The 17892-nt window shown below is 35.1% G+C and overlaps 8 protein-coding genes and 7 pseudogenes across 15 annotated transcripts, besides 1 other annotated feature; 8 read left to right on the top strand and 7 right to left on the bottom strand.

The window, feature by feature from the left end:
- The first annotated feature begins 132 nt into the window (after positions 1-132).
- On the top strand, positions 133-1710 carry TVAGG3_0877710 (annotated as a pseudogene). Its single transcript has one exon. A coding segment is annotated over exon 1 (1578 nt).
- A 247-nt stretch (positions 1711-1957) lies between these two features.
- Positions 1958-17892: part of a mobile genetic element that runs on past the window's edge.
- TVAGG3_0877700 (protein of unknown function, DUF4106 family) lies at positions 2159-2997 on the top strand (the record flags this gene model as incomplete). Its single annotated transcript, XM_051250300.1, has 1 exon — positions 2159-2997. A coding segment is annotated over one exon (839 nt), but the record flags the coding sequence as incomplete, so codon positions are not given.
- TVAGG3_0877690 (uncharacterized protein) lies at positions 3037-3629 on the top strand (the record flags this gene model as incomplete). Its single annotated transcript, XM_051250299.1, has 1 exon — positions 3037-3629. A coding segment is annotated over one exon (593 nt), but the record flags the coding sequence as incomplete, so codon positions are not given.
- TVAGG3_0877680 lies at positions 4187-4641 on the top strand (annotated as a pseudogene). Its single transcript has one exon. A coding segment is annotated over exon 1 (455 nt).
- On the top strand, positions 5105-5551 carry TVAGG3_0877670 (protein of unknown function, DUF4106 family; the record flags this gene model as incomplete). Its single annotated transcript, XM_051250298.1, has 1 exon — positions 5105-5551. A coding segment is annotated over one exon (447 nt), but the record flags the coding sequence as incomplete, so codon positions are not given.
- TVAGG3_0877660 lies at positions 7274-7854 on the top strand (annotated as a pseudogene). The gene has a single exon. A coding segment is annotated over exon 1 (581 nt).
- TVAGG3_0877650 lies at positions 8993-9682 on the top strand (annotated as a pseudogene). Its single transcript has one exon. A coding segment is annotated over exon 1 (690 nt).
- TVAGG3_0877640 (organellar and viral DNA polymerase type B) lies at positions 10527-11465 on the bottom strand (the record flags this gene model as incomplete). The annotated part of the gene is made up of 1 exon (XM_001304703.2): positions 10527-11465. The coding sequence occupies one exon, from the start codon at positions 11463-11465 to the stop codon at positions 10527-10529; it is 939 nt and encodes a 312-aa protein (XP_001304704.2).
- TVAGG3_0877630 (uncharacterized protein) lies at positions 12238-12630 on the bottom strand (the record flags this gene model as incomplete). The annotated part of the gene is made up of 1 exon (XM_001304702.1): positions 12238-12630. One exon carries the CDS (start codon positions 12628-12630, stop codon positions 12238-12240), a length of 393 nt encoding a protein of 130 aa, XP_001304703.1.
- Positions 12922-13296, top strand: TVAGG3_0877620 (uncharacterized protein; the record flags this gene model as incomplete). The annotated part of the gene is made up of 1 exon (XM_051250297.1): positions 12922-13296. The coding sequence occupies one exon, from the start codon at positions 12922-12924 to the stop codon at positions 13294-13296; it is 375 nt and encodes a 124-aa protein (XP_051085772.1).
- On the bottom strand, positions 13434-14294 carry TVAGG3_0877610 (uncharacterized protein; the record flags this gene model as incomplete). Its single annotated transcript, XM_051250296.1, has 1 exon — positions 13434-14294. One exon carries the CDS (start codon positions 14292-14294, stop codon positions 13434-13436), a length of 861 nt encoding a protein of 286 aa, XP_051085771.1.
- On the bottom strand, positions 14320-15386 carry TVAGG3_0877600 (annotated as a pseudogene). Its single transcript has one exon. A coding segment is annotated over exon 1 (1067 nt).
- TVAGG3_0877590 lies at positions 15532-16172 on the bottom strand (annotated as a pseudogene). The gene has a single exon. A coding segment is annotated over exon 1 (641 nt).
- Positions 16452-17102, bottom strand: TVAGG3_0877580 (annotated as a pseudogene). Its single transcript has one exon. A coding segment is annotated over exon 1 (651 nt).
- Positions 17740-17892, bottom strand: TVAGG3_0877570 (uncharacterized protein; the record flags this gene model as incomplete). The annotated part of the gene is made up of 1 exon (XM_051250295.1): positions 17740-17892. One exon carries the CDS (start codon positions 17890-17892, stop codon positions 17740-17742), a length of 153 nt encoding a protein of 50 aa, XP_051085770.1.

The raw sequence follows: 17892 nt of genomic DNA, 5'->3' as shown, positions 1-17892 counted from the left end.
GAATATGACAGACACACAAAGAAACTCAATGAGTTAAACGTAGAGAAAAAGAAGAAAGAAGAACAACTGAAAGAACTAAGTACAGAGGAATATGCGAAAAAAGTGTCAGAAAAAGCAGCAGAAGTAGCAAAAATGGAACAAGATGTTATAAATTTGAAAAACCATACTACTCAATATAAAGTACTGAAAGATGAAGAATAAAACAAAAAGCCCTGAAGACATATATGGATAGCGATGAGTATAAAAAAGAAGTTGAAGCAAATGTAAAGGCAGAAAAACTTTTACAGTTGCAAAACCAAACCGTACAGTATGAAAACTTAGCACAAGAAAGTAAAAATAACGACGCAGCCATGCAAAAGGCAATGAAAAGCGCAGAATATATAAAAGCTAATAATGACTGGTTAGATGCCCAAGCCAACGCTAAAGCAGCCCAACTTATAGGGTCAATAAGGACAAAAATACAAGCGGATGAAGACAGTTCAAATGAAGCTTTAATGAATGCTGACTTTAAGAATGCCTTCGAAGCTCTTCATAGTAAGGTGAAACTAGTGAACGACTTCTCATCTGGAAAGAAACTGAAGTCTGAAGGTTTCGACAAAGAGTTAAGAGAAGTAGCACAAAATATGACGAAAATAACAGATGCAGCAACGAGACAGGCAGTTCAAAGTGCCTATGACGCCGTTAGAGCAACTGTTGTGGAAAGTCAAGAAAAAGAGTTACAACAGACCAAAACAGACCTAGTAAATGCTTTCTTAAAAACGAAAAGTCAGGTAGGACATTATGCTGCAGATGGAACATATGTGCCAGCTGGTGGAACTTATATACCACCAAACCCTCCAAGAGAAGCACCTGCACCAGGACTACCTAAAACATTTACATCGTCACATGGACACAGACACAGGCATGCACCAAAACCAACACAACAACCAACAGTTCAAAATCCAGCACAACAACAACAACCAAAACCAACAGTTCAAAACCAGCACACAACCAACAGTTCAAAACCAGCACCACAACAACAGTTCAAAACACACACAACAACCAACAGTTCAAAACACTGCACAACAACAACCACAAACAGAGCAAGGACATAAAAGAAGTAGAGAACAAGGAAACCAAGAATTCTTAAAAATGCTTAAGGAAGACTATGGTTACCCAGATACTCTTGACTTTAGTGACAGATATAAAGAAGCTATTGGAAAGTTCAAGGAAGGAAATACTGACCCGAACCTATTTAGCTTTATGGTTCAGCACCAAATGGGATATAATTTCAAACCTGGAAAATACAAGCTCGCTAAGGGATATGATTTAATAGCATATCATCCAAATGACATGATGAATTTACTCCGAGATATTTGATGTCAGAGCTAAATGATAATTCAACTCTCTTCATGAAACGCGTAAAAAATAGAGACGGAACGAAAGAAGAAAGGTTTATGAGTCGGATGACTTAGATAGGGAACTTTTTAAAAACGGTCTCGGAATATATGAAATGCCACCAGATGAGGTACAAGAAACTCAACAGGAAGAAGTTCAGATACAACCAGACATGGAAGAAATAGTTCAGCAACAACAGCTAGAAGAGCCTGAAGGAAACGAACAAATCCCTCCTTTGGAAACTAACTTCACAGAACTAGATGAAGATTTGGAACAGCCGAAAAATCTTGACCCTCAACAAGAGTATGCGGAGAATATGGAATCTTTCCAAGAGTCTAAGAAAAATTCGGCTGACATAGTAGAAGAATATCGAAAAATGTTCGCCGACATACAAAAGACTCCAACATCAGATGAAAATATTCAGCATAGAATGGAAGTACTGAAAGAAAATGTACGCAAATACAATAATCCTTTTTACTTACGACCATATAACGTTCAATCTTTGGCTGAACTCGGTGAAAATAAAAGGTTAAATTTCAACAAAACATATAGAAATGAAACATTGTTTAAAGTTCATTCAGAACCTAACCAATATGGAAACAAACCTACTTTTGTTTCTGCAGACTATGGAACTACAATGAGATGGGGTCATAAAGCTAATCCGGATAGGTGGTTCATAAACTTACAACCACAATTCCAAGAAGTTGTAGACGCAATGGAAGTGAATGGTGAACCAGATATAGCTGGTATTTTCAGCGCGGCTTTAATGCCATTGAAAGATATGAAAGATGCAGATATTTTGGACCAGTATGAAATGAACATGGCTGATGGAAATATAACACCTGACGTTCTAGAACATTTATCTCAAAGAACTACACAGAACCATAGAGATGGTATATTTGGTGAAGAGTTTAGAAAGAAAGTTAGGGAGAGAGAAGGAAGAGAACCTATTGTACATGACCTTGCAAACGAAAGTTTACAAAATGTCATAAAAACTTACTTTGCAGACAATGAACCGAGAAGGGATGAATATTTAAGAAAACTCAAATGGACAGTACCAAATGAAATGTTAGTATTGAAAAACATGTTCCTTGACAAAATAAAACCAACTACAGAAATAAATGACGCAAGACTGAAACATTGGGTAAAAGCTTTCCCATTCACAAAAGATATTATTGGTAACATGGAAAGAAAACCAGAATGGCTACAAAAACATATATTTGGAAACGAGCTTATTCCATATGGACAAGCTCTGTTTGAAGAGCTTGAACCGGAAACTCAGGAAAGAGTCATGCAAACAATACGCGAAGACTCAAATACAAACTATGACAAAATCTTTCTAGGATATAGGTTACCTGAGATGGGCGACCAGAGCCCAAAGGCAAAAAGGACATGGGAAATTTACAACATACTAGGTGAACATGAGGCAAAGATGCAACAACTTGAAGCAGAGGGCAAGTTACCAAAAGCGACACCAAAGAAGAAGAGAAGAGTAGAACAAAGTGAAAGTAGTGAAGAAGTAACTTCATCTAGTGAAAGTAGTGGCAATGAAGGAAAAAGAAGAGTTAAAAACTCAGTCAGGAAGAAAGTAAAGCTTGGTCCGAGTGGGTTCTATTATGACATATAAATCCAACTATTCTATATTTTTACCCATATGAAATGTACGCCGCTCAGAATATAACGCCAACAGTTTTGGATGCCATGAACGGAAATGTTTCCGAATGGTATAACGAATGCGACAATGCCATTAGAAGGTCAGAAATAGTTCCTGGAACTTACGAATATACAACTGCTGTTTCTTATGGAAACGTAGGTGAGTTTGGAGAAGGTTCTTCAACAACAGTAGATATTGCTTGCGACAGGTTTCATATTATTTCTATTGACAACTCATTCTTATACGTGGAACAAGACATTGAAATAAAACCTTCTGCCAAGTTGTCTGACAAGAAAGGTTGCAATGGAATTTTCTATGTCGGATACCAATATGCTCCAGAAGTTTTCATGGGATATAAGATATATTCTAACTCTGACTTAGTTCAAACAGTAACATGGGCAAACTATGAATGGTTCGCTTTGAGAAACTCAGTACAACCACAAGCTAGAGAACAAACAGACCAGTATGCAACTATTGAGAAAATAAGAAGACTTGACCCTAACGTTCCAGGAGTTTATGTTAACCTTTCTGGACAAACTGCAGCAGCAGTAACCAAAGTAAAACTGAAACTTAGAGTTCCTTTGTCATCTTTCCTCATCTTCAGGTTTTTAAGATACTTGCCAAACTGGGCAGGAAAAATTTCTATCGAACTTACTCCAAGCAAAAATAACTTAGTCATTGCACCAACACAAGACCCATTCACTCTTACAGACGTAAAGGGAACAAATCAATCATTCGCCGAATTTTGCAAAGACAAAGTTGACTTAGACTTTGGTTTCTCAAACTTCAACAATGAAGTAAACTATTATTTCAATGCTGCTGGAACTGCTTGGGACCCAGTTAAGTTCACATGCGAAAAATTTGAATGCAAGAGAATAGAAAGCAGACTTGCAGTCTATATGTTGGACCCAGATATTTCAAATGCTTTAGCTGCCAAATATATTGCAGTTCCACTTATGTTCCCTATACACCAAATATCTGTCAAAGACTTTGCAGGTGAAGTTGGAAACCAAAGTGCTGACCCAGGTGCAAGAACGGATATTGCTTTAACAACTGCAATGAAACATGCAGATACTATGTTTGTACTGTTCAGACGAACTATAAATGACTATTCTTGTTTCTACAACCCTGGTATTAAATATCATATAAACATAGATGGCAAATATTATCCAAGAGAAGAATATTCTACAGTTGAGGATATGAGGTCATACAACTTGACATTAGATGCTATGAACTTTAACAACAACTTCACAACAACCATTAACCCTGAAATGCAAAGTTCTATTATGCCATATGTGAAAGTATGGACTCATACAGGAGGTCAAAAAACTCAATATACAAATGGAGACCGTTCAAACTTTTGGCTTGGCATTCCATTTGCTGACTCAGAAGACTTTATGGGTGGTATTTCAACTGTTGGTACAGTTCAAATACAATATACTGGTGACAGAGACGGTCCAGATGAATTGAGAGCAAAGAAGTTTACAAAACCAATAGCACTTTTCACGGAAGATGCTCTTTTGAAGATTCGTTCGATGAAACCTGCTGGGGCTCCTCAGATTGGCATAACGACAGCTTCCATCGAGCAGATTTTGGCAGCAGGTCAGTAAGTTGTTCTTGAACTGACTTCTCTCCGTCAAATATTGACAGTACGCCAGTTTTGACATAATATTGTATTATAAACTTACCTTTAGAAATATCTGTAAGTTTTGTTGTTATATTTTTGTCTGCTTCAAGAACTTTCACCATTTCAGTTATACCAACTTTCTTTGCTTTATGAAAATATTTTGGTTCAGCAAAGACTGCTATTCTATAACATTTTCCATTGTTTGTGTAAAGAACTATTCTGTCAATGTATTTGTATTGTTTGTGTGTGTAAACTTTGTTCTGCTTCAATTCGAAGAGATATCCGAATACGTCCATCTTTTTATTCTAAGTAAAATGTCATTTCCGAAAAATAGAAGCGTAAGTGTTTCAAAAGGTTTAATGGCGGTGGCAGATGTGAAGTTAAATTCACCAACTCAAACAAACAGTCAAAGTGTTATTGTCAATGTCAAAGACAGAGATGTTGAAGTGGGGAAACCATACGAAGACGAAGATGGTATAACAATTGTTCCTGTAAAAGAACCAACATATCCTGAAGTTAGCAGAGACTTAAGTTCTGTTGCAGATATTCGAAACGACTACCAACAACTGAAAGACAAACTTCAAACTCAGGAGAAGATTTGTCAAGCTTTAAGTATAATGTTAAACTTGGTCGAACACAACCCTGTAAAAGTGAACTCATATGTCATTGCACCTCATGAAGTTTTGAAAGAACTATTGAAACTTTTGACAGAGGCAGACGATATAAACATCAAAGAAATAGAACCCGACATTAGTTGCTGTGGTGTTTCATATAATGTCATTGACAAGATATACGTTATGAAAGGAGGTGAAACGTTGAACTTAAAATATAGTTTCCCAGACGTTATAAAAATATTTGACGACCACAACATTTCATTAAAGTTTATTTGCTAAGTAAAAATGTCAAAACTTCTTGAAAGATGTTTGAAGAAAAATAATATAGACTTTATTTCATGTAAAGGACTTTACACACTTTTGAACGATATGAAAGACCCTGTTTTGTTTGTTCGTGTAGACAAAGGAAAGTTCTATGTCTTTACAAAATATTTGAACTTCTTAGACAGAGAACTTCAAGAAACGCCATGTGAAAGTTTAGATGAAGTTCTTCTCCACTTTCAGAAAAACTTTTAAATATATATAAATGGCAGAAGACATAATGGTTTATACTATTACGACTAAAAACCCTGAGTCATATAATTCTATAACAACAAACTTACAAAGTCCTCAAGGACGATATTGTAAACTAACCTTAAACACAATGACGACTAAAGCCTGTTTTGCTCTTTTGACACCAGAAGACTTTATTGTTGTGAATGGTAAAAAATACTCCTTTGAAGATACTTACTCAGATATACCACCAACAGGTTTTGTTGACTTATTTAATACTTTAAGGACGGGTGTAACATGTGCTGCAACTAGAGCAGGTTTCATTATGTTTGGATGTCCGACTGAGTTTACTATAAACGATATGAGCTATAATACAAAACTTATTTCTGGTTTTTACTACCAACAGTTTCCTATAACAGGAAAAGGTGTCATACAAGGAATGTCTATTCCATTGACATTAAGCACACCAATCTTATATATTGTTTCAAACTTAGGTTCAAAGTGTTATTCGAATGTCGACAGAAACTATTATGACCAAAAGATACTTATGCGTATAAACAATACTTTCTCTGCTGGTTTGCCTATTGTTCATTCGAATGCAGAATTTTCAACTTAGTGAACTCAAACACTTTGGCAAGTATAAACTTGACATTAGTTGACGCAAACTTTGTTCCTGTAAAACTTTTATGTCCTATGTATTTGTCAATGACGGCAGAAAGTTTCGAATTGGAAGATGCAACTGGTGAAAGTATTGTATTTAAAAACAACTTCAACAACAAATAGCTCAAGAACAACAAATGCAACAAATGGAACAACAAAGTCAAGAATAAAAAATAATATTTTTTTTATTTTTATAAAAATGTACAGAATAGATGTTTCAGATTTTTATGACTTCCAAGCATTCAGAAATATGTGTCCATTTAGAGACTATAACAAAGCAGTCGAGAATTTGAAACGTTTTAGTCATTTATGTCGACTCTGCCCCAGAATGTTATGTTATGAAAGAATGGGATGTAGTCTTTAACAAACCAAGAGCGACAATAGTTTCAGAACAAGAATGTAAACAGAAACTTAAGAAAATAAAAGTCGTACAATTGGTATGAAGATGTTAGATGCTTGGGATATCTTATTGTCAAAACTTGAAGATTTTTCAGTTCGTGGTATAAAGTTTTATACACCTTCTCCAAACTTCTATTCTATCTTCACTGGATATAAATATGAACAAGTAGAATGGAAAGAAAATATTATAGAAGCTTGGTTAGACCATGTCAAAAGAAATTATATGCAATGGAAACGAAAAGGTTTATGAGTATATCTTATGTTGGTTTGCAAACATCTTACAACATCCAAGTGCTAAAAAATGAACTGCTCTCATTATAATTGGAAAAACAAGGAACTGGTAAGAATACTTTCTTTACAGATATCTTATGCAAACTGTTAGAAGGTTTCGAACCCTAATATGACAAACTTAGAAAACATCTGCGGTAAATTAACTCTTCAATTGAGAATATGAAACTTATAGTTTGCAATGAACTTCAAAGTATAGATACAACAAAAGTTTTGAACTCAGATGCTTTGAAGAGTCTTATAACAGACAAGTTGGAATTGTTGAAAGAAAGTATAAAGACCAAAGAGTTTGTGAAAATGTTGCAAACTTCATTATGGTTTCAAACAATGTTGTTCCGATGAAGTTAGAAAGTTCTGAAGAAGATATGTAGTTGTCAGAACGTCAGATTCTCATATGCAAGATACAGAATATTTTGACGACTTAGCAGAAACTTTGACATCTGACTTTTACAACCACTTGTTCTCATATTTCATGACATTAGATATTTCTAAGTTCAATCCAAGACAAATTCCACATACCGAAGAGAGACAAACATTGTTAGAAGCAAACAAGAGTGTATATGAACTGTTCATAGATGAAACTGACTTTGAGTGTTTAGATGAAAGGTCATTGTACGATTCGTATAAACAATATTGTCAAGAATATGGTTATATGGCAGCGTCTAAACGTACATTTGGCAAATGTCAAAAGTCTTTTAGACGTACAGAATGGTGTATATACAAAGAAAAATTTTTCTGAGTAAATTTAAAAAAAAATATTTTTTTATCCGATAGAAAAGATGACGAAATTCATCTCAGTAAACAAGTACATGTCAGGACTTAAGAAGAACTAGACCCATTCACATATTTGAATGTTTACTTCTACCATTTTGAAAAGTCTTCATTCAGCAAAGTTTGGAACATCGAACCAGTTAAGTTTGCTATTGTGACTAAAAATGGTGCGAAAATTTGAAGACTTAGACATAGAAGGTTTGTTAACAGTCAAAGAAAGTTTTGACAGAAGGTTCTCAAACTTAAGAAGGCAAAGCATACAAACTTGTTATACCTTATGAACCAAAGAAAGCAGACGACTATGAATATTATGAGTCTAAAGTTGTAGAAGTTCAAGGTAAATTGGGTAAAAAGCTATTAGAGTCTAAGCCAGTGTTTACTCCTAAAGAGGAAGAGAACATTGACATTGACCCAGAAATGTTCTAAAAATAAAATTTTATTTTTACATGTCATTCTCCCTTCTCTGGAACTGGTTCAGGTTCTTTCTTCTCTCTCTTCTACTTTCTTTTCTTTCTTTTCTCTCTTCTTCTTTTCTGGTGGAGTTATGTCAAATTTGGCGCAACCATATTTATGTAAAAGTTCTTTGTCCTTTAATAGCTCTTTATTATGTTTTCTATTTCATCTTCAAGAACAGCGCATGTGTCTTCTTTGCATTCTAAGAACTTTTGTTGGACTTCATCTTTCCAATCGGTGTCATCTCTGTCAACAAGTCTGTCATTGACAAATTTTAAGACTGCTCTGCTTAATGTTTTATGGTTCTTGTCATATTCCCAGAAACAGAACTTTAGAACAAATTCACCTTTCTTGTTTACACTATGTAAGATTTTATGGTCGACAGATGTTTTGCTGTCGAAAAGCTTGTCTCGAATATAGATAGCGAAATCGCTAGACATTTTCTAAAAGATAAAATTTTAATTTTTCTAAAAATATGTTAGAAAAAAAGTTTGCTGACATTGACAAGAAATTTGAGAATGTTTTTAAACAAGAACAAGGTGAAATTAGAAAATGCTCAGATAAAGCCTATACATGACAAGTTCTTATTTGCTCAGAATGGTATAAACAGGTCTAATTGCACCACCTGGGTCTGGTAAGACTTTCACTTATCTTAAAATGGCTGCACAACAACAAGAACTAGATGAGAAGAAACCCATTCTATGAGTTAGTAGTCATTTGTAGTACTTCGGGTCAATTTGACCAAACCGTCAATTCGTTCAAAAGATATTATAAAGAAGTCTAAGTTAGTATGTATAAAGGATACTGAGTTGTTAGATTGGATAAAGAGTACCAAAGAAGAGTTTTGAAGTATAATGCTATAAATGAGTATGTCAATTCGAAGTTTAAAGACCCAAATGAGGAAATGCAGAGAATATTAGAGAAGAAACACTTCAGAAACAAACAGAAAGAGATAGAATACATTTCGAAGAAATTGCAATCTTACGATTGGAAGACTTACCCTCATAGATGTCTTCTTATCTTAGATGATTTCGCCTCTCATCCTTTGTTAAAGATAGAGAACAAGACATGTGTCGAATTCTTAAGAAGCTCAGACACTTTAACATCTCAGTCGTAATATGTGTACAGACAGCAAAGAGTTTAAGTAAGGATGTTAAAAGAATACTTACTGACATTATACTTTTCCCTGGATTGTCCGAAGACGATTTCATGGAACTTATGAAAGAGTCCATGGCAGGTAAGTTTGACAGACATGAACTATGGGAGAAGTATAAAGTCATACAAGACCCTCATACTTCTTTCAGAATTCATATCTACGCAAACAAAGTTCAAATTGTAAAAAGTCAAGCTTGAAAAATAAAGAGTGCATCTACCTACTTGTTTGAAGTTGTCAAAATACTCTGTTATTTTTCACTGTTTTCATAGAGTTTTGGCGACTGCGGTTTTTTACTTACTCGCTGTTCTTCACTGTTTTCATAGAGTTTTGGCGACTAAGGTTTTCTTACCTACTCGCTGTTCTTCACTGTTTTCATACGGAATCTCTTCTCTCGGTTTTCCGAGGGAAGAGATTCCATGTTTTGTCAGACTTCATTGTAAATGACCAAAAATAAAGTTTAGGTGAAGAGGTGAGATCTCACCTGTTTTTCTCACCTTTTCTAACATGGTCTAAAACACACAAAACTCATGAATTTTCGTGAATTTCCTTAAGATAGCAAAAATAAAGTTTATGTTAGCATGTTAGATCTAACACGTTTTCTAACCTCTTTTCTAACATGGTCTAAAACACACAAAACTCATGAATTTTGTTGCTGAATTGAATAAAAATATATTTTAGGTGAAGAGGTGAGATTTCACCTCTTTTTTCACCTAATTTTTCACCCCAGTTATTTTATAAGCGTTTTACATGGTAAACGTTATTTTTACATTATGACACGAAGTGAAGATTTGCACTTCGTCAAATTTTATAAAAAATTAGCGTTATTTTTACATTATGACACGAAGTGAAGATTTGCACTTCGTCAAATTTTATAAAAAATTAGCGTTATTTTTTAAATTTTGTGAAAACTCAACGGTTTGACACATGCCATATGCCATTTTACTCAGAATTTTGTTGCTGAATTCAGCAAAAATATAATTTAGGTGAAGAGGTGAGATCTCACCCGTTTTTTCACCCGTTTTCTCACCTGTTTTTTCACAAGCGTTTTACATGAATTGTACGATGTATATTTGAAATCCTAAACAGTTTCGTAGCTTCTATTTCTTCTTTTAGTACATCGAATGTTTTAACTATGCCGAAGGTTTCTTTATACTTCTTCTTGACGTCAGATAATAGGAAATCGTCAGCAGTTGGATAGTTTTTGTTCAGAAATGCTAACATGTCCATTTTATTTTCTACCGGCTTTTCTGCTTCTTTCTTTAAGTCTGCATAGTCGTTTCTCATTCTTTCTATCTCTTTGACGGAGTAGTTATATTTCCTAATTGCTGCTTTACATTTTGAACATTGCGGGTTCATTTTTGCGTTATACATTGAAATAAAACCAGCTAAAACAACCAAGGCGTCAATGGTTTTCTTTAACTCAAAAGCTGCTGGTTTTATCTGTTCATGCCATACCTTACCTCTTCTATCTTTATCTCTTATCTGCCATACACATTCTGCAACTAATGAAACAAAGTTGTCGTATGTCTTAAACTCCCCAGATTTATATATGTCAGAAACATTCTTATATAACATGTCGCAATCTTTGTCCATAACTTTATGGTTGCAATGAAAACCAAGGAATTCATAATTTACCTTTCGTATGAACTTCTTTATTTCTACTGAGTCAGTTGGTTTGACTTCAATTTCGTCAAATTCAGGAATAGTGAGTTTTTGTTGTTGGATTTCAGGTAGTTTAGGCAAATGGTCAATAATGTCCTGCATTTCATAAAGATATTCTTCATTTTCTTCATCCTGTGCGGTACAGTCTAAATTACTTGTTAAAAGTTCTTGCTTTATCTTCTGGATTTCTGTTTCAAAAGTATATGAAGAAGGAATAAAGCTTTTCATCTCTACTAACATTGACGTAGGATTCATAACTAACGAGTTTGGTGCTGTTGTTTGAATTGTTGTTGTGCCGATTGTTGAAATCATATCTTTTATACAAAATAAAAAAAATAAATAAAATAAAACTAACTTTATTTTTTATTTCGGGAAAATTCATGAAAATTCAAGAGGTTAGAAAACGTGTTAGAAAACGTGTTAGATCTAACCATCTACCCGACATTCTCGTCAAATACAAAAAAATGAAGAATAACTTTCACTTTTTCATTATATAACTGTTATTTTTGACGAAGTGAAGATTGACACTTCGTCAAAAAAATCCCTGAAATCATATCTTACATACAAAATAAAAAAATAAATAAAATAAAACTAACTTTATTTTTTCTATCTTAAGGAAATTCATGAAAATTCAAGAGGGTGAGAAAACGTGTTAGAAAACGTGTTAGATCTCACCTCTTCACCTAAATTATATTTTTTTGGTGTAAATTTCATTGACTGACTGACTGACTGACGGCACAAAGTGGCATAACGAAAACATTAATATATAAAATTCATGAAAATTCAAGAGGGTGAGAAAACGTGTTAGAAAACGTGTTAGATCTCACCTCTTCACCTAAATTATATTTTTTGGTGTAAATTTCCTAAACTGACTGACTGACTGACGGCACAAAGTGGCATAACGAAAACATTAATATATAAAATTCATGAAAATTCAAGAGGGTGAGAAAACGTGTTAGAAAACGTGTTAGATCTCACCTCTTCACCTAAATTATATTTTTGGTGTAAATTTCATTGACTGACTGACTGACTGACGGCACAAAGTGGCATAACGAAAACATTAATATATAAAATTCATGAAAATTCATGAAAATTCAAGAGGGTGAGAAAACAGGTGAAAAAACGGGTGAGATCTCACCTCTTCACCTAAATTATATTTTTGGTCCGGGAACAACTTTCTCTCAATTGGAGCTGTAGCATAATCTTTGCGTAAACGGTTCAGACCTTCTTCGAACTCTTGGTCTCTCTTCGATTTGGATTGAGATTGGAATTGCTGGGGTGGAGCTTGCTGGAACAACCAAGGGTTGGGGAAGTAAGGCATAGGCTGAGATTGGAATTGGAATTGCTGGGGTGGGTAGTAACCTTGAGGTGGAAATTGGTAGTAATTCGGAGGTACTTGCTGGAACTGAGGTGCAGGGGCTGGTGCTTTAGGTTCCTCTGGTTTGGGAATGGACTCGGTTGGTGGTACGTCGGACATCCGTTTGTGTCCTGTCGGAAGGAAAAACTTTTCCTGTCGGAAGGAAGAACTTTTCCTGTCGGATGGAAAAACTTTTTCTGTCGGAAGGAAAATTTTTTCCTGTCGGAAGGAAGAACTTTTTCTGTTGGAAGGAAAAACTTTTTCTGAAGTTCGACCAAAAAGTTCTCAATTTTCGAAAATTTGAATGGTTTACGGACGGAAAACTGGAAGAGTTCTTCCTGTCGGAAGGAAAAATTTTTCCCTTTGTCCGGAAAATTTTTTCCAGTTGTCGGGAAAATATTTTCCTGTCGGATGGAAGGACTCGGAATGCCAGAAGGATTTGACGAGGCAATTTACCTAATTGAACTTAACGACTGCGTAAAAGACTACTTGCGTAAGGTCATGAAGCCCAAGGTCAAGTTCACCACTATTTCTGGAAGGGCTGTCTTGAATCTCGAGACTTCGACCGGAATTCCAATTCAAATACCAGAAAACACTCCTTTCGACGACATAAAGGACGCCAAAAGAGAAGCTCTTGTTAAGTTCCTAAACAAACGTCCTTGGATAAAAATACCAAACAAGGAGAACCCCCTACCCCATATGAAATTGGCAATTCAGTCTCTCCTTCGCTTCTCGGGTCAACCATTCTACATAACCTGTGAAGGCGACATCCAACCAGTTCAGTAAACCTTAACGTTTAACTTCACTTTTTTATGTTTTTTGTGAAAGTGTCAAAAATAAATTGTTTTCATGAGTTTTCTACGATGTTAGAAAACAGGTGAAAAAACGGGTGAGATCTAACATGCTAACATAAACATTATTTTTCAATACTTTTTCAGCACTTTTCCGTAGTTATATATGAAAGACAATTCGAGATAAAAGTCATAGTACAATGGAATAATATGTTGCACACCATTTGTTGTGAACCAAACTTGAAAGTCAGAGAAACTGTTACTAGGTGGTTCGTAGAATTTAGAAGCAAAGTCATAAAGGTCCTTACCAATACATAGAAAACTATTGTTGCTTGAACTGAAACTTGCATGACACATAACATTTTGAGGGTCAAACACGTTTCTATAAACTGTCAAATCTGCTGGTGGAAGTATAAATTTAAATGGACCATCTGGTGGTAATGGTTCGTTCTGGTTTAGTAACCGAAGAAATTGTGCCCAAGAACGTTTGTCTACTTTCCAAAATAAAAACTCTGTATCTCTTGGAGGGTTAATTTCAATCTTTTGAAATGAAACGGTGGAGTTCATCTTGTCATATTCTAGTTTCAGATAGTATGTTCCATTTAGTAAAGAGTCGTATTTTTCTTGAAATTCCCAATAATATTTGTTCATTTGAGTTTGAAAGTCATTTAGAGTTTTCTCAAGACTTTCATCTGAACGAACTGTAAAGATTCTCATTTCGTCAAATTTGTCTATTAGACCATCAGGACCTTTATACTGCCCATGAAAATATACTGCGAACATAAATGCGTTAGTTCTATTTGAAAACAAAACTCTTCTAAATCCTATTGCCTTTGCATCTGAAGGACTTTGAAGCCAACGAATTGGATAGTCAAACCTGTATGCTCGGGATGAAATTTCTTCATCTGAAATAGTCCTACCAGCATTTGTAAAGATATAGTCTAACGGTTTTGTATCTGCTACTTTTGTTCTTTGTTTTTCAACCTGAAGCATTTAATATATGTAAAAATATATTGTTTTAAAATGGTATGCCATATAGCTTCTTGAATTTGTTAAGAAGTATTTGAACGTATTTTCCATCTGTATCTCTAGTGTTTACATAAGCATAGCCTGCCTTAGTAAAATATACTTGTAATTTCCTATAGTTTACGCCGGTATAAAAGTAGAAAGAGTCTTGTTCTTCGCTATAGTAGTAAAACTCCAACGTATGCTTGCCATAGTCTGTAATTTCAATTGTTTCATCTTCTAGTTCGTCGACAAATTCGAATACAATATCTCCAAATTTGCCTTTGTTCTTATTGTTTTCAGAACGAGTGACCCAACGTAAGTTTTCAAGTCTATTGTCGTTTCTTATATGGTTTATATGGTCTACAAAAGGTAAATTGTTAGGATTCAGTATAAAATGAGTTGCAATGACAACATGTTTAAGATAGTGTTTTCCACCCATCTTCATAATAGCATATCCGTCATTTCGCTCCCATTCGCTTAAAACTCTTTTTGTCTTTTTGTTTCTGACTTCAAATGACTCACAACAGTGATTTCATATTTCTCATCTAACAAACAAGTTTCCCAACGGTCTGCTCCAACAAACTCAGCGTACATTTCAAATAAAATAAAAAAATGTCACTTTTTAAAAAATAAATTTTTTATTTCATGCAATGTTTTATTTCTGTGCCGTCTTCAAGTATGCCCCAATATTTCCTTTTCGATATTACATGAACTTCGGAAAATACCTTATCTAGCTTAAAACAGCCCATCTTTTCACCGACTAAACCCATTTCAATGAGTTTGTGTACCTTCTTCGTTCGTCATGAGTGCGTCAATGTTCTCATAGTAAACCACAACTTTCGATTTGACTTCGGAGAAGAATTTGTTGTAGTTGTCAAGGACTGCCTTTGCGAACTGAGGGTAAGACCAATGTTCGACAATAGGTTTTAATGTGGTTACTAAGCCACTTTGACCTTGAGTGAATTCGTACTTCAAAACAAAAGGAGAAAACCTTTCAACAAAGTTGTCGACCTTCTCATAATGTTTACTCTTCATCTCTTGAGGTTTCTTAATGGAATATCCCCATGTCGAATTCATAAGCAATTTGAGTGCCATTGCAAGTTTGGGTTTGAAGCTTTCCTAATATCATACAGTTGTTGTATGACTTTTCCAACTGTATAGTTCCTTCCCGGGAACTCACCATCTTCGTTTGGAATTCCAGTCGGAATATATTGGACAAACCTCATGTACGCAGCGTTAAGGTCGACATAGTATATCTTTTCGTTTGAGTCGAACTTGTCGCAACCAATTGGTCCATTTGTGGAAATTCAAGTGAGTCTCTTATCTTCTGAGAAACTTCTCCTGTTATCTCATAAACATCGTCGAAGCAACCTGTTTCATATAAAACCTTCTGACCTAACTCAGATGCTCTCCAATACAATTTGACGTCAATTGGATGTCTCAATGGAAGTTTGTTTATAGCATCTTGAAGTTCTTGCAACCTCATTGGAAGTTCTTCTGGTTCAGTTGGTATCCGAACATACCAACCCCTTGTGGAACCGTGTACTTCTTTTGTACTAGAACTTTGTCTGGAACAACTTTTGGTCTTGCTAACAATGAAAAGTTTGTTTCGTCTTTTGGTACAAAAGTTTCTGTCAGCTTGTCATCTGGAATTGGTTCCAACAAACCTTTCTCGAAAAGAATGTTTACAGCTCTGACAATGTTGCACTTGCCTTTTCCGAACAATGGGTTTGTAAGACTTTCGTTCAACATGAAGTGGTTGTGGACAATTACAATCTTCAACCATGGTAAATTGAACTCAACAACATAGTCGTCATGTGAAGAACCTTTAGCTGTAGGTATGTTGGACTCGGATATTGACATTTGCCAACGGTGCAATTTTTGCCAATTGACCTCTGAGAATGTACCTTGTCTTCAACACATGACTCAAGATACTTCATCTTCTCATCTGTAACAAGACCAGAGTTCCTGAGACATGTAAGCAATGCCAAGGTTCGTTGACAATTGTTTCAATTGAATTGTAAATTCCATACCTTGTCAAGTCAATGTCAGACTTATTTATGAACGGGAAGTATCCAGCATGTTGTCTGACTGCTTGAAGGGTTAGGTTGGTACCATTCGAACTTGACACTTGCAATTCCTTCAATTGCATTCAAAATTGTCTGAGTCGGAGTCAACCATTTGTTCTCTCTTTGTAGTCTTGAAAGCGTCAAGAAGTTTTGCGGCTGTTTGTTCATTGCCATGTGCATAGTAAATGTGACCATCCAAATCTGTTATGGTCAATCTGAGATTGTGTCCTTTCTTATTTCCGTCTTGTATGGCAGCAAGTACTCCCATGAAGCCTTCTTTGTTCTTTCCTTCGTCAAAGTTTACTGTAAAGGTTCGACCAGATGTAATTTGACTTCTAACTTCACGATACTTTCATATGCATATCTTGTTCTTTCCATGGGAGCATGTGCGTCTTCACCTTTTCCTTTTTTCCTTCTCAAAAGGATGCAATTGTTCGTCATGTTTCCAGTAGAATCTGGCAAAGCCGTCGTGTCCTTCAACTTGAGGTTCACTAACATCGAAAGGCATGTTCATAAGACGTTCTTCTTCTAACCTCTCTAGTCTGTTTGGATAATTGGCACGTGCTGTTTCCAAATCCATTTCGTAGCGAAGACCAGACAATTTGTCATAGACTTTTATGGGTCTTCCCTTCCTATATTTAAAATTCTTCGAAACTCTCCAACCATATCTTTGTAACTCTGCTTTTATTCTAGCAGACTTTCTATCCATTCTATATGGGGGCATTTTTATAAAAAGAAAAAAAAATATTTTTTTCTTTACTTAACATAACTGCCTGCTGCCATAAGTCTTTGACGCCAACCCATACCAGCTAATGAAGGTTGACTTGGTTTAGTTTGGAAACTAAACTTTGGTTTTGGTTTATCTTCAGTTTTTGGTTTTTCTTCTTCTATCGGTTTTTCGTCACTTTTCGGTTTCTCTGACTTTACTCACCTGCAGGAACAGTTGTGTCGTCAACATCTTCATAAATATCATATGCCATTTGTTTTTGTTTTCCTTTCAACTTTTTGTGTTTGTTGTAAAGTTTAGAATATTTCGACTCTAAGTCAATGAGATGTTCTATAATGAACTGTTGGTCAGTGAAGTAAACTTTTCCATCTGTTGTCTCGAAAGCTCCTTCAGACTTCAATATTTTATTTGTGAGAGTCTGTTTCTTTTTTGAGATACTAGCCGTTCCATTTTTATGAAAAGTGACTTTTATAGTTAGGGTTTGTATTTCCAGACCTGGCACTTTCTATTATTGAATTTTTCTCTTCATCTGTAAGTTCTTTGACAGGTTTTTGACAATGGTTCTGAACTTTTTGTTTGTGGTGTCAAATCTACCGTTTCAACTTCTTCGGTCATTTCATCTCAGTAAAAAAATTTAGTTTGGTTTGTTTTCAACTGGTTGTTTAGGTTTTTTAAGTCGGTCTAAAACTTCCTGAGGTATAGGAAGAACTTGACAAACACGTTGTGTAACTGCTGGAAGCCGACAAATCCATCTTGAACTCATTTGTCTCAATGCTGCATTGTTCAT

This window comes from Trichomonas vaginalis, chromosome VI (genome assembly GCF_026262505.1).
Source record: "Trichomonas vaginalis G3 chromosome VI, whole genome shotgun sequence".
In the NCBI taxonomy this organism is placed as follows: Eukaryota; Parabasalia; order Trichomonadida; family Trichomonadidae; genus Trichomonas; species Trichomonas vaginalis.
The sequence above is the reverse complement of the archived record's forward strand: the minus strand, read 5'-3'. Positions and strand labels throughout refer to the sequence as shown.